General features: G+C 44.2%; 1 protein-coding gene across 2 annotated transcripts in view; it reads left to right on the top strand.

Annotated features, from left to right (window-relative positions):
- LOC138798511 (opsin-VA-like) overlaps positions 1-16,146 on the top strand; it is a 39,173-nt gene that overhangs the window by 19,709 nt on the left and 3,318 nt on the right. For both annotated transcript variants that reach the window (XM_069979007.1, XM_069979008.1), the window contains exons 3-4: positions 10,472-10,589; positions 14,458-14,697. In XM_069979007.1, the coding sequence (XP_069835108.1) occupies positions 10,472-10,589; positions 14,458-14,697 (358 nt within the window). The remainder of the gene's footprint in view (positions 1-10,471; positions 10,590-14,457; positions 14,698-16,146) is intronic.

Below are 16,146 nucleotides of genomic sequence, written 5' to 3'. Positions count from 1 at the left end.
GAATAAAGCTGTCACATTTTAGTTAAAAGATCGCTGTTGTAAATCACTTCATTTACCAAAAATGACCTTTTGCAGGAAAAAAAAAACAGTTCCCAAGTCTTGCCCACCAGGTGTCTCCCTTTTCTGCAATCTGCTGTCCACTGTGGGGGGGGGGGGGGGGGGGGGGGGGGGGTTTATACCATGTGCCCTGTTCCGGAGTTAAAGTTTTCAATAGATCATATTTCTTTTATTATTTTGCAATCCGAGTCAGTGTATATACACAGGCTCAAGGCTGATACAGATCATCTACACACTAAGATGTTTTGTCACGGACGTTTCGGAGGACACACCTCTTTTCCTACCAATGCATACCAATAAAAAATAAGGTTCTTAGCAAACTATTTGAACAGTGTATCATCTCACCATGTTCAGATGACCTCAGAGCGATGGTTCCTACACTGACACTGGCCCCTCTTGGACTCACATTAAGCCTACAAACTGGGCATGAAGGATCCAACTAGACTGTTTAAAACACCCACAGGATTAGGTGTAGTGCAAGCCACCTGGGTGGGTGTGACTACCACCTCTTTGGCATGCACTCCACCAGGGCCAGCGTCAGCACAGGGCTTACCTGGGCAAATGCCAGGGCCCACAGTGCCTTTAGGGGCTCGGAGAGGTAGAGGGGCCTAGTGCTCTAATGTTCAGCCCACTCACTGTAGTGCAGGGTGAGGGGCTGAACATCAGAAGACACAGGAGACAGAGCAGGACCTGCACATAGACAGAAAAGGGTGAAGGACCTGATCACATGATCTGAAGGTCCTTAACCCTATGGTGTGGACAGCAGCCAGACAGGAAGAGGGAGAAGACTGAGTTGTAAGTGCTGTGCATCAGTGTCTGAGTTTGTTAGTCTGTCAGTGTCAGCCAGTGTCTGTGTCAGTCAGTTAGTGTCAGTCAGTCAGTGTGAATCAGTCAGTGTGAGTGTTTGTCAGTCAGTGTCAATGAGTGAGCAAGTCAGTATCAGTAAGTCAGGCATAATCAGGCAGTGTCTGTGTCATGTGTGTTTGTGTATGTTAGTAGTGTCTCAAGTGATTGTGCATAGTGGATGGATGAGGGGCCCGCTAAGGTTCTGTATCCCAAGGGCCCACAAAAACCTGGAGCCGGCCCTGCACTCCACCCATCATCTGTGGTTGCTTTGGATCTAGTTGGATCCTTCGTGCTCCGTTAATTGGCTTAATGTGAGTCTGAGAGGGGCCGTTGTTAATGTAGGAACCATCTTTCTGAGGTCACCTTAATGTAGTGAGATGGTACACTCTATTTAATCAAATAGTTTGCTAAGAACCTCATTTTTTTAAATCTTCAGAACGGGTTTTTCTTGTGTTTTTGATGGAGGGAGTATGTGCGCTTCGTACTGGTATTTGCAGGTTGCTGTTGCACTTTCCTGTTTCTTTCTGTGTTATCATGCCATCTGCAGAATACGCTGTCTTGGTGGAGGAGGACGCCCCAGGCTTGGCCTTTCTCCAAAGGGTTTCTCTTCTTTAGACTATCCCATCTGATTATTTTCCTTGCAATGCCCAATTTGCAAGGTCAACTTGAAGCCTGACAGGTCCTAGACTGTTATAGTAGGGCTCCTGTGTAGCTTATCCTCAATGAATGAATGAATCCTCTTGCTTAGTATCTCTTTAATAGCAGACAGGATGACCTGGGTACTTTCAATACTTAGCAGCTTCAGCTCCAGATGTACTGAGAGTTCTGAGACCTACTCTAGGGATGTAAAAGCTCGGCTGCTCCTCTCACCTCCTTTCTCTTCCCCTGGCTACTCTAGACCCTTTACTTACAAGCTCAGACTGGTTTCCTCTCAGGAGACCAGCCACTTTCTCGGGTTTTTCCCAGTGCACACCTATGATCTAATGTAAGTGCATAGCTCTCCTGCTAACAGTCTTAACAGCCAGTAGATGGAAGCAACACTCAAGTGCATAGAGGCATTAAACACGCAGCAATGGTGCAAACATGAGCTACGGTGGATGGAGTGCTATTACATCTGACAATAAACAAACCAAAAAAACAAGTAGTGGGATATGCACATGGATTTAGAAGTACAAAAATATCTATATCCTATGAGCAAGAACAACAATGATGAGCTAGATACACACAAGGTCCTGTAGGTAGAGGGCAAGTGTAAGTCTTGGGATAACCCTTTTACGGAACATACCGCCACTAAGTACATGTACTGTAGACGAAGACAAAATGAATTCCTCCTACGAGTACCATCAAACATGGGAAAGAGGCATGCCCTCGTCATTTTATCACGTATAGAAGCACCACCACTCCAGTGTTTAAATTGCAACTTTTTAAGTGAATTTGCAATAGCACACCATTCAGCAGCTTGTAAATCGGATCAATAAGCGCAGATCGAATACTAGCAAAGGATACCCAATTCCCAAGGGTTGTGCTTAATAATTGTTACCTAATATATTACGGTTACATAATAAAGCAAATTGCTCTTCCTGTTCCCAATAGATTTCGTAAGCGTAATAAAAAGTAGGATTTCTAGATCTATAAGGGGCCTTAACAACTTCCAGACATCGTTTCCTGATTACGTATCAATAATTTATCTCTTCGTTTTAATCATTTATTGTTTTAACATCCAGGAACTGATTTTTCAGCATATTAGTTTTTTCAGATTAACACCCAACACTTCCATACGTGCGCCGCTATGATATTTTATGCATAAAGTGACGATTGTTCTATTATTGCAGATACACAATTGTGCTTAAATATATGGACACGTTGCTTTATTTTCATCTTGTGCAGCAGAAGCGCTAGCCCTCCTCCAGAAGGAAGAACAATGGCTCTAGTGCCACCTGTTGGAAAGAGCTACCTTATAAGTGGTTGGTGAGAAGTTTTCTTTCTTCTGGAGAAGAGCTCATTTGCATACCTATTTACTCAAGAAACACTATATGACCCCCTATGCCAGTGATGGCTAACCTTGACACTCCAGCTGTTGCAAAACTACAATTTCCATCATGCCTGAACAACCAAAGATATGGCTTTGGCTACCCAGGCATGATGGGAATTGTAGTTTTGCAACAGCTAGAGTGTCAAGGTTAGCCATCACTGCCCTATGCAGTAGGAAGACATTCCCTCTCCAGCTCAAAACTACAAATTTCATCATGCCCAGACAACCATGGCTGGGGGCTACTGGTTTCACACCTGTGCCTAAAACCCTTTGGCTAAGAACAAGTGTAGTATCTGTTCTTAAGTGAGCAGAGAACTACGCAGAGGGACCAAGGGTTGAGGAGGTGGTAAGCACCTTCGGTCAAGATTGCCGAGACCCTCTGGATCTAAGCCTTAGGGTCCTATTACACAAAGCGATTTTTAACGATTAATTACTAACGATAAATGATCGCAAACGAGATTGTTTATCATTAACCTAAAATTGTTCACCATATTACACGGAACGATGGTCGTTATTGCGATCGTTACTACGATCATTATTGCGATTGTTACTATGATCATTTACTCCTTCTGATCCCAGCAAAACAATGGGCAATGTGCAATTACACTGAAGATTAATGAAAAAATGCGGAACTTGAGCGAACGAATGTGGAATTACAGCGAACGATTAGCGAACAATTAACTATAATTTTAGGTTTAGATCTAAATCAACGATCAACGACATATGAACAATTACACAGAACGTTTATCGTTTAAAGGGAACCTGTCACCCCCCTTATACTTACCTGATCGCGCCGGGTCCCGCTTCTTAAGCCGGTCCGGTGACGGAGATTTCAGCCCCCGAAGCCTAGCGTGCGCGCTCCTGAGGTGAGTCCGACGCTCATAGAGAATGAATGGAGCGTCGGACTCACCATTCATTCTCTATGGGCATTGGACTCATCTGAGGAGTGTGCGCGCCGGGCTTCGGGCGCTGAAATCTCCGTCACCGGACCGGCTTAAGAAGCGGGACCCGGTGCGATCAGGTAAGTTTAGGGGGCTCTAGCGGGGGTCGGGAGCCTGTCACCCCGGCATGGGGGGTGACAGGTCCTCTTTAAATTCGAACGATATAACAATTTTTTTCGCATGATAATCGTCCTGTGTAATAAGGCCCATAGACTTCAAGTGGGGAGAGAGCCAAGGTGCGGAAGTGCCCTGAAAGTGGTCACCCCAGATGTCTTGCATTTACAGCACACATCTATTTTAGTTACTCTTTTTGTCATTGAGTTCTCTTAACATGAGTGTTCGTCACAAGGATATTTAGGGTGCGGTGCCCTCTTGGGTGTCCCTCCTGGAGGTCTAGGAGAAATATGTGTGGCCATATGGTTCCTTACCTCCCTGAAACCCCGGGTCTCCTTCAAGAGATGCCACCTAGGTATGAATTACCACACTTGGTTTGCTGCCTAGGTGGGATCTGATAGCAACATTGGTCCCTAGGTTTCAGAAGAGAGGGGACATTTGAGGGGACCTCTTCTCAGAGTGGGCTTGTGATAGACTGCTGCACTTTTTGTGTATCCCAGAATTCCAGGCGGTACTCGGGCTGTCTACTCCTTCCCCACAGAATGGGAAGGCATTGGGAATCAAATGCTGCAGGTTCGAGTTCGCTCGAACCTGCAAAATCCCAATGTTGGATCATCTCTAGAACACACACATCTCGGACTCTCTCTCAAAAAAAAATAAAAAATCTGTGCCTAAAACCAATCAAACCGCTACATAATATTTTCTGTACAAATAATTTATTGTTCCTTGTCTTAAAGTTAAGTAAAACTAAACTTTAGTAATCCAAGGTCTCTGTAAGTCAAGTGCTACAGTATGTGACTACGGAAAAGTAATAGAAGGATCCGAGTCTAATAAAACTTCTTGCTTGTTTGTTAGACAACATAAAGAAGCTTAAACATTAAATTTCATGATGTACCTTAGTATCCTTTGGGGCTCAGGAGCAGGCAGCTATTTAGCAGCTGCTATAATACATCCCACATGAAGATATTTATAATCACTCCGGAGTGTAATACATAACTGCTCCCAGCTCCCCAGGCTGCGCCTGTCTCCGGCTTTATGTTATCGCTGTTCTGCAACACTTGGGTTACACGATGAACGCGCTTCTCTTCATTAACCTGTGTCGCTGTCAGAATATTAATAGGTGCAGTTTTTATTTGTAAGTAAAACCTTATCTGTGCTTGTTACCCATAGCGGGAGGACAGTGTAAGCAGCCATGCTGACACTAATGGTAAGCACTGCTGCATTGCATCACTGGGGTATGACCTAGGCTATATTATTATGGAGCCAATGAACTGGTTCTATGCCAGGCATCATACTCAGAATCAGAACCCATAGATATAGAAAGGCCCATACTATCCCTATGCGTGCTAATTTACAGAGAGGCACATACACAAAAATCATGCCATGCTAAGGGCCTTAATGCAATTCTCCTCTGCTCACTAGACCTTAGCATGTACCTGATTATGTAAATTTATTGATCCACCACAACATTATAACCACTGACAGGTGAACTGAGTCACATTGATTATCTCACTACAGCAGTCAGCTCTTCATGTTAATTTATTCAATAACAGAGAAAATGGGCCAGTTTACGGCGGACCATTTTCTTTGCTGACTAAAGTAAAGGCAGTGTACAATAGAGTTTCCTACCCAGATTTAGGAGATATAAGTCTTGGTTCATGTTTCCAATGGGGCCCCAGTGTTCCATTAGCTGAACAGAATCTGGGCTACAAAAGTGCAGCTAAATTGGAGCAGCTAAAGCTAAGTTTACACAGAGCGATAATTCGCCCGATTGTACGATTAACGATGTCGGAGTAACGATTTTTTTTATCTAACGATCAGCGTTTAGACGGTACTATATATCGTACGGAAAAATCGTTTTGCGATCATTTTAAGATCGCCCGCAGCCCCCTGCGCTGGCTCGATTGCCACCCCCGCTCCGATCGCCGCCGCCACCCCGGCCACGAGCATACCTTACCTGCTCGGCGTAGCGGGTGTTCGAAATTCCCGGCTCCCCTCTTCAGTGCATTGATTGGCTGAAGAGGGGAACCGGGAATTTCAAACAGCTCCTCTTTAGCACTGATTGGCTGAAGAGGAGCTGTTTGAAATTCCCGTCTCCCCTCTTCAGCCAATCAATGCACGGCAGCACTGATTGGCTGAAGAGGAGCTGTTTGAAATTCCCGACTCCCCTCTTCAGCCAATCAATGCACTGAAGAGGGGAGCCGGGAATTTCGAACACCCGCTACGCCGAGCAGGTAAGGTATGCTCGTGGCCGGGGCGGCGGGTGCGATTGGAGCGGCGGCGGTGGAGATCGGAGCGGTGGTGGCAGGGGTGGCGATCGGGGCGATCGGAGCGGTGGGGGTGGCGATCCGGGCGGCGGGGGTGGCGATTGAGCCGGTGCAGGGGGCTGCGGATGAGCGGGGGGCCGGACTGCGGGCGGGGGGCCGGGCTGCGGGCGGACGGACTTTCGCGACGACTGATCGGCGCATTTTTTGCGAACGACGAACGACGATTTAAGAACAAGTTAAAAGATCAAAATGAACGATTTCTCGCTCGTCGTTCGATCGTTCGCTGCGTTTACACGTACGATTATCGTTCGAATTCGATTGTTATCGTGCAAATTCGCACGATAATCGTTCCGTGTAAACCCAGCATTAGGGTGCCTTTACACAGAGATTTATCTGACAGATTTTGGAAGCCAAAGCCAGGAATGGATTTGAAAAGAGAATAGATCCCAGTCTTTCCTTTATGACCTGATCTCTGTTTATAGCCTGTTCCTGGCTTTGGCTTCAAAGATCTGTCAGATAAATCTGTCTGTGTAAATGCACCATTACTTGCTGGCACAGGGGCTTTAGGAGAGAAGGGGCTGGACACTGCTGGGCCTTTCACCTCCGGCGAAACACCTGGTGGGCTTTATCTTCTAATAACAATTTTAATATCTCAGCTCTGGAGGGACGGATTTAAATAAGAGTTATATCTCCTAATTTAGGGTAGGAAAGCTTTTTTGTTCACTGCTTTTAGTTTAGCCAGCAAGAAGCTGCTGAAAAGTCTACTTTAAAGGAGTTTTCCAGCGCTACAAAAACATGGCCACTTTTCCCCCTCTCTTGTCTCCAGTTCAGGTGCAGTTTGCAATTAAGCTCCATTTACTTCAATGGAACTGAGTTTGAAACCCCACCCAATCTGGAGACAAGAGAGGGGGAAAAATGGCCATGTTTTTGCAGCGCTGGATAACCCCTTTAATGCTGTGTTCCCATACTGTACTGTAATACAATCTTTTCATGTCTTTGACAATTTTTTTGGCCACAATTTTGTAACGATTTCGGTTAAAAATGTTCTATTTTGCGCTGATTTGCGTAACTGCAGAATAGCATAATTTTATGCCGCAGTTTAAAAAACACATCAAAACGTGTTTTTACTCAAATTTAGTGAAATTGAAAATTGCCCTTTGTGAACCCCAGATTTTCCCACATATTATTGTGATCCAGCATCTGGATTAAGTGCTAAACAAAGCTACAGGACTTAAAGCATCTGCTACAAACCTTTGAGCCTGCGAAAATGGAAAGAATATATAAAAATGACGGTAATTCCTAAATGGGGAATGCAATTTTGGTAAAGTTTTCCAGGCTTGGAAAAACATGGCTGTTTTCTTTAAGAAACATAACCACTCCTGTCCTCTGTTTGGGTTTTCCAAATCACTTCTATTGAAATGAATGGAGGTAAATTGTAATACCACACACTACCTGAGAACAGGGGTGGTCCTGTTTTTACAAGAAAGTAGCTGTACTCAACTTGGTTAACTTTGCTTTTTTTAATCCTGGATAACCCCTTCAAATCCCTTAAAATAAAGCTGTTCCCTAGTTCTTTATTTTATGCTACTGTCATGTCTTCTCTATCCAAAACCCCCAAACAATTACCACATCCATTTCCTTACTTCCCTCTCAGCTGAGGATTTTACCACATACTGTATGTCAGGCACAACATCATTATTAGCTTAAACTCCATAACGTCTCCACAACTTCTCAGTGCTCTTCTCCCATAACCTGCTTCTCCACCGTTACTGATAAAAGCCAATGATCACACTTATTTATAACAAGCCTTCCCTCAACTTCCCTACTCCCATTTTCATCAAAACTCTGAACAACATGCCCACCTTTACTGTCCTATCACTTACCCAACTCTCTTCTTAGCCATTTACAAGCTGGCTTCTGCCCCCCACCAGTCTACTGGAACAAGTCCTAACCAAAGTGACCGTTAATCTGTCAATCACAAAAGCCTCACAACTAGTGATTTGACTCCCTGTGGCTAGAGATGCTTGATGCCGCCCTACGGCTACTAGCTATCCATGTTTTCCAGGACTGCCTAGGGCTGCATCCAACTTTTTGAGCCACCGGGAGTCGAATGCAGAATGTTCGGGTTCGGATGAATCCAAAGGTTCGGTAGTTTCACTCATCACTACTCATAGAATCTATGGCTTTCAGAGCCACTTTTACACTGATGATGCCTCCCCAACCCACATGCTACCTCTCTGCTATCTAGGATTCCAGGGTTAATTGGCTTTATACTCCTTCTTCACCTCTTGCGTTATCAAACTGAACAGGTAGAAAACTGAATTTCACAGCCACAATTAATGGCTTCACACTTGTACTAGCCCCTGAAGTCTCTAGAGTACCATTGTCTCTAGTATAACAGTCCCTGCTCCAGTTCTGTATGCCACCAGCTTAAATGACACACTGAGCCAGGTGCAGAATGCTCAGCCCAGCCAATCTACTAACATAAGGCTAAGGGCTCGTTTACACTACGGAATCGGCGCAGAAATTCTGTGTGGAACCCCCGCACATGGACTCAGTGCCAAATCCTGCCTGCTATCTGTTTGAATGGAAGGGGTAGCACACCTTTGCTCTCTGCTCAAAGCCCTCCCTTTCAAACAGATAGCAGGGAGGATTCGACACCGAGTCCATGTGCGGGGGTTCCGCACAGAATTTCAGCGTCGATTCCATAGTGTGAATGGGCCCTTACTGTTTAGTAATCTACTAACATAAAACATTGCTGGCTTACTGTTTAGTAATCTACTAACATAAAGCATTGCTGGCTTACTGTTTAGTAAGGGCAGCACAGGACTACTGACAGACTACTTTTGACAGGAGTCCCTGCCCTACTTATGAAGCTATCCATCACCAGTCACATACACAGCTCTATGAAAAGTACAATAACCCAGTTTAGACTGCATTGCCACTCCAGGAGCTTCCATCCTTTCCTACTGACACCTTCTAATCCTTGCAGGCAACATCCTCTCTCCCCTGTTCACTCATTTAGTTCCTGTTTACTGACTTTTTGTCCTATTATTCTTATGTATGGGCATTTTGTTGTAGGTGCTGATCAGCATGCTGTACCATATTTAAGTGCTTAATTTCCATTTAATAAAAGATTTATTACAAAATAAGTAAATGAATAATAATAATAATAATAATAATAATAATAATGTTATACAGATGAATGTATATTTTGCTGACAGAGGAATATGTTCTTAGATTACTAGCAGTCTAGGGACCAGTCTGTAGTAATTTTACCTGTCTGTAGAATATGTCCAATTTATATAAATAAGAAAGCCATATTTCCCTTGCCACTTGTTTTCCAGATCCAGGTGAAATATGATATATAGAGGAAAAATTATTGTGGGCTACTAATTGTCCTTTACAGCAAGCATGAAACAATAGACGCTACTAAACAATGTTATATCTGCCATGCGGGGTGGCCACACGGACATGTCTTTGTTATAAAGTCCATGGTGTATTTAAGGGAAGGTAATTGTCAGACTGCAGATGGTGTAATAGGGCCCTCAGTCTCTTAGGAGCAAGATATAAGATGTTATATCACTTAATAGGGTTGTTTGAGACTTGAACATTGAGGACCTATTCTTAAAGGGAACCTGTCACTATGAAAATGTTACCTAAACTATCGGCATCATGTTATAGAGCAGAAGGAGCTGAGCAGATTGATATATATCTTTATTGGAAAAGATTTAGTATAACTTGTAATTTATTGATTGAAATCTTTGACGTTTCCATGCGAAAGAGTCCAGTCCATTTAGTAACACCGCCCACCGGACTCCTTATCACAGAATGATCAGGGATTTCAATCAACAAGTTACAAGTTATACAGAATCTTTTCCCACAAAGATATATATCAATCTTCTCAGCTCTTCCTGCTCTATAACACGATGGTGATAGATGAGATAGCATTGTCTTGGTGACAGGTTCCCTTTAAGATTAATCAACAGGCACCTAACCACTGGGACCTCCACAGATTGGCAGAATGGAGATGCATGTTGACCTCTTCAGCCATATAAGCCACCGTGCCTAGCATAACTCACCACAGTAAGTTCCAGTCTCATACCCCTTACATGTTGCTGATCTGCAGGTGTCCTAGAGGTCAGACCACCACTTATTTTTTAATCTCCTATTAGTCACTGACTAATCCTTTATTTCTTTTCATTTTTGTACAGGTATTCAGGAGAAACTAAAGACCAAACCTACATTATCACGTTCCTTATGACATGCTTTGTTCTACCTCTGATGCTCATATTTGTGTCATATGGAAAGTTAATGAGAAAGCTGAGGAAAGTAAGTCATCATAGAGACCTTACTAGAACAAGACTTTGTATACACTGTATCTTCCCTGTGTTGTTTTGTCAATGAAGTGTGAGCCTCGATCTCTCATATTTATATATTGATATATTGTATATTTTACATAATATAATATTCTTTAATGTATTATCTGTGGTTATCTAAGACCTATGAGGTAGACGGGTGATCATGGAGGCCTGCTGGAGATGATATGACTTTGGTGTGCGGTTCCTTTAAAATTGTCTCTGTCCAGTGAAAAGAACATATAAAATCTTTTTGGCTTTGAAGCCACAAGGTTTGCGCCTGGATTTAGGGATTTTCTGCCATTCCTCTCTTCAGATCCAGGGATGTTCAATTGAGTACAAGTCAGGGCTCTGGTGGACCCACTCAAGGACAAGTTCTCCCTAAGCTGCTCCTGTGTTGCTTTTGCTGTGTTCTTAGGGTCATTGTCTTTTTGGAATGGGGAACCATTGGCCTAGTCTGAGTTCCAGAGCACTGTGGATCAGGTTTTCATTAAGAATATCTCTGTACTTTTCTCCATTCAACCTTCTCTCAACCCTAACCAGTCTTCCTGTCCCAGCCTCTAAACACCATAATGATACTGCCCCTACCATGCTTTACAGTAGGAATGGTATTGAGAAGGTAATGAACAGTGCCTGGTTTCTCCAGACATGACGCTTAGAACTGAGCCCAAAAAGTTCAATCACGGTTTAATTCCGACTGCATTGGGTGTTGGGAGAACTCCCAATGTATACATTGGCTGCAAGACTGCAACGTATCCCTGTGTAGGGGCATATGGTAATACATTCTCACTCCCACAGCGGAAGCCCCGGGGAGGTTCTGATGATGTAACTGTCCATGTAAGGTCAGTTGCCATATAAAAACAACCTATATATGGTAACTGTTCAGTGTTTCATTTTTTCTATATAGATGAAGGATCCACAAGACTCTTGCTAATATGCTGTTTTGCCAACAAGTATGTGAACTTTTAAAGCTTTTAACCATGCTACAACTCTAAGTACATTTACCACTTCCTTAGTCTATAACATTGCAGCACCCGTGAAGAACACGACTCAAAAAATAGGGAGTGGCCCACCTGGAAAAGGCCCTACCTTCCTCAGGGTCATCATAGCAGCTTCACTGATTGCTTCTATGGTATATATGTTTTGGATGTGTACACTCTGAACATAACATATGTACATACAGTAAGGCTAGGTTTATACTGTGTTAGCAGTGTGTACATCAGAGGGGTGTCTGACATCCAACGTATAGCTATGATGGGTATCATATATCGATGAGAGAACCGGGTTCGGGTTCGAGTCGATCCGAACCCGAACGTTCGGTATTTGATTAGCTGGGGCTGCTGAACTTGGATAAAGCTCTAAGGTTGTCTGGAAAAGATGGATACAGCCAATGACTATATCCATGTTTTCCACATAGCCACATAGGGCTTTATCCAAGTTCAGTAGCCACCGCTAATCAAATGCCGAAAGTTCGGGTTCGGATCGACTCGAGCATGCTCCAGGTTCGCTCATCTCTAGTATCATACATAAGGTCCCAGGTAGGAAAAAAAACAAAAAAACAACGCACAGTATACATTTTTAGTCTAGCATCGAACCCTAAGAAGCAGACACTATGACGCTACTTATGTCTCTATAGCCAAGGCTCCAAGATAAGTAACAGACATGTAAATGTAGGCATGTAGTTATTTGGGGCACATCTCTGTCTGGGTAAGGTTGTTATTTGACATTTCGATGTACTGTGTCATTTAACATGGAACTGATTACAGACTCTCCGCAATTACACCTCATCCTTGTTTACTGAATAATCTCGGTCTGTGAACTGCAATGACATTTTCACTCCACTGGTCCCCTGAGAATAGGTTAAAGGAAAGGAGCTGATGTGTGTGTGTACCGCCACAACGTGCACGATGTGCTGCAAGTCTGCTGGCTTAGAAACTTGCATTTAAAGCAACTCTGTACCCACAATCTGTCCCCCCCCCCCCCCAAACCACTTGTACCTTCGGATAGCTGCTTTTAATCCTGGGGTCTGTCCTGGGGTCCATTCAGCAGGTGATACAGTAATTGTCCTAAAAAACAACTTTTAAACTTGCAGACCTGTGTCAAACTGCCGTGGCCTAGAGTATCTGTGCCCTAACTTTGCACCACCCCTCCGTCCCTCCTCCCCACCCTCTTCATCATTAATCCAAGATCTGTCCTGGGGTATGTTCGGCAGGTGATGCAGTTATTGTCCTAAAAAAACAACTTTTAAACTTGCAGCCCTGTGCGAAACTGGCGTGGCCTAGAGTATCTGTGCCCTAACTTTGCACCACCCCTCCTCCCCACCCTCTTCATCATTAGGAATGCCACTGGCAGGATTTTTCCTATTCCTTTGCAGTGAATACTGCACAGGTGCCTTAACGATCCAGTCCATGTGTTGTGCTGACACAGCTGATGAATAGGAGAATACCTGCCTGGGGCATTCCTAATGATGAGGAGGGCAGGAGGAGGGAAAGAGAGGTTGTGCCAGCCTAATGCAAAGACACTGTAGGCCACATCAGTTTGACACAAGGCTGCAAGTTTAAAAGTTGTTTTTTAGGACAATAACTGCATCACCAGCCGAACAGACCTCAGGACAGATCTTGGATTAAAAGCAGCTATCCAGAGGTACAAGTGGTTTGGGGGGGATAGATTGTGGGTACAGAGTCACTTTAAGTCCAACCCATTGTCTAACATAAGCTACAATAAAGTATGACCAGATAAGTATGGTTACTACCACTATGGGGATGAGAGTCAGAGGACTTGGCGCCATCATTTGCACTATTGGATATGCCATAAAGTAACTGTCTGGGCAGGATTTCCTAAGAAGTGTTCATTTAATTGTTGCAACAGGATTAAAGAGTTACAGCAATGACCAGAAGGGATATGAAGCCCTATACAATCCCTGAATCCTCTGACCTAGAGACATGCCAAAAGTTTTCATCAGTTGGGGACTGGATGTTGAGAACAATTCCTAAAATAAAGAGTCAGAAGTACTCAGCTAAGTGCTACTTCTTCCTGCCGTCAGTCTCATAGACTTTCTATAGAATCCATCACCTGCTGCACAGACAGTTCGGGCGAAACAGCCGTCAGCTATCTCACCTGAACCCCTCATACATGTGAACATTTAGCTCAGCTAAATGTTTATATATAAAAAATGGGAAGAGGGAAGGTAAGTCGCTTCTAGAGATGAGTGAAATGGGTTCGGTTTTGAGTCAATCCGAACCCGAACTTTCGGCATTTGATTAGCGGTGGCTGCTGAAGAAACATGGATATAGTCATTGGCTGTATCCATGTTTTCCAGACAACCTTAGAGCTTTATCCAAGTCCTGCAGCCCCCGCTAATCAAATGCCGAACGTTCGGGTTCAGATGGACTCGAACCCAAACTCGGTTCGCTCATCTCTAGAAGCGACTTACATTCCCGCTCGCTCCATAGTGTGCACTGACAGGGTTTTCTGGGGCCGCTATTCAATGAATAGCAGAAAACTGACATGTCAATTGTTTGCGTTGCTGCTAGGGATCCCGGCTGGAGCGTATACTACGCAGCAAGGTAATGTATATTTTCGTAATAATCACGGCCGTGGTTTTACAAAAATATACGTTGTGTGAACATAGCCTTAGCTGTGAATAATGACTCTGTACTGCACTGTGGTATTTGTCAGTGCTTGACTGAAGGCATATCTTGTAACTCAAGGGCCCCAAAGCAATTCTCACTATGTCCCATTCATAAGAGCCTTGGTGTCTCTGCTGCCTCTGCACTCCCTATAGTGACGTCCCTGATGCTATATAAGCAACATAAAGAAAAAATGATGTTTTCTCCTTACAGGTATCAGACACTCAGAGCAGACTGGGATCTTCCAGGAAACCAGAGAAGGAAGTCACTCGGATGGTTGTAATAATGATCCTGGCTTTTCTCATTTGCTGGACCCCCTATGCTGCCTTTTCGATCCTGGTCACAGCACATCCCACCATAGAGTTGGATCCACGTCTCTCAGCGATCCCAGCATTCTTTGCAAAAACTGCTTCCATGTATAATCCTATTATTTATGTATATATGAACAAACAGGTAGAGTATACATGCTCTCTATACTTCAGATTTATATAGCATGTATGGTTATAATCATTCTGCTTCTCAGTCTGTCCGTACCTGTGTGTGCTCTTAAAACTTCATGTAAAGTTCATGTTTTTGGAAGCACTAATATGGTGCCCATAGAGGAGTATACATAGTATGTGTAGAACAGAGGTACATGAAGTACCTGGATCCCTCTCCATGGGACTTCTGATCATAGCACTGGGCTATGTCCAGACTTCCCATAGAGAATGAATGCAAAGATGACTAAGCAAGTGCATTGTGACTCTATTCCTTTTGGGGATGAAGCACCTCCATTCTTGCAATCATTGGGGTACCCTGTAGCCAGACCCCCCAACTATCAGCTTGTTATTACGTATCCCGTGGAAAGGTGATACCTTTAAATGTTAGACTGACCCCAGTTCAGTGCATTGTGTTCAAAATACCAATTTGTTTTCCATCTGTGACACACACTACTCACAAAAAGTTAAGGAAATTTGGCTTGCGGGTGAAATTTCAGGATGAGCCTTATATGCACTCTAACCTTTACAGGTGAACTTAATGTGACCTCGAATCTTTTGAATGCACATGTCCAACTGTTCAATGTTTCAGTACTATTTGCTCTTCTCTAAGGCTGCAGGTGTGTCTAGTGGTGGTGTTATAGTGTGAGCAGGTGTGTCGTGGTGGTGTTATAGTGTGAGCAGGTGTGTCGTGGTGGTGTTATAGTGTGAGCAGGTGTGCCTAGTGGTGATGGTGTTATAGTGTGAGCAGTTGTGTCTAGTGGTGGTGGGGTTACAGTGGGGGCAGTTGTGTCTAGTGGTGGTGGGGTTACAGTGGGGGCAGGTGTGTCTAGTGGTGGTGGTGTTACAGTGTGGTCAGGTGTGTCTAGTGCTGGTGGTGTTACAGTGTGGGCAGTTGTGTCTTGTGGTGGTGGTGTTACAGTGTGGGCAGTTGTGTCTTGTGGTGGTGGTGTTACAGTGGGGGCAGGTGTGTCTAGTGGTGGTGGTGTTACAGTGTGGGCCGTTGTGTCTAGTGGTGGTGGTGCTATAGTGTGGGCAGATGTGTCTGGTGGTGTTACAGAGTGGGCAGGTGTGTCTAGTGGTAGTGGTGCTATAGTGTGGGCAGGTGTGTCTAATGGTGGTGGTGTTACAGTGTGGGCAGGTGTGTCTTGTGGTGGTGGTGTTACAGTGTGGGCAGGTGTATCTATTGGTGATGTTATAGTGTGGGCAGTTGTGTCTAGTGGTGGTGGTGTTACAGTGTGGGCAGGTGTGTCTAGTGGTGGTGGTGGTACAATGTGGGCAGTTGTGTCTAGTGGTGGTGGTGTTACAGTGTGGGCAGGTGTGTCTATTGGTGGTGTTATAGTGTGGGCAGTTGTGTCTAGTGGTGGTGGTGTTATAGTGTGGGCAGGTGTGTCTAGTAAATACAGAACTGCTCGACACTAGAAAT

Source organism: Dendropsophus ebraccatus, chromosome 8 (genome assembly GCF_027789765.1).
Source record: "Dendropsophus ebraccatus isolate aDenEbr1 chromosome 8, aDenEbr1.pat, whole genome shotgun sequence".
In the NCBI taxonomy this organism is placed as follows: domain Eukaryota; kingdom Metazoa; phylum Chordata; class Amphibia; order Anura; family Hylidae; genus Dendropsophus; species Dendropsophus ebraccatus.
Note: the sequence above shows the minus strand (reverse complement) of the source record. Positions and strands in the feature narration are given on the sequence as shown.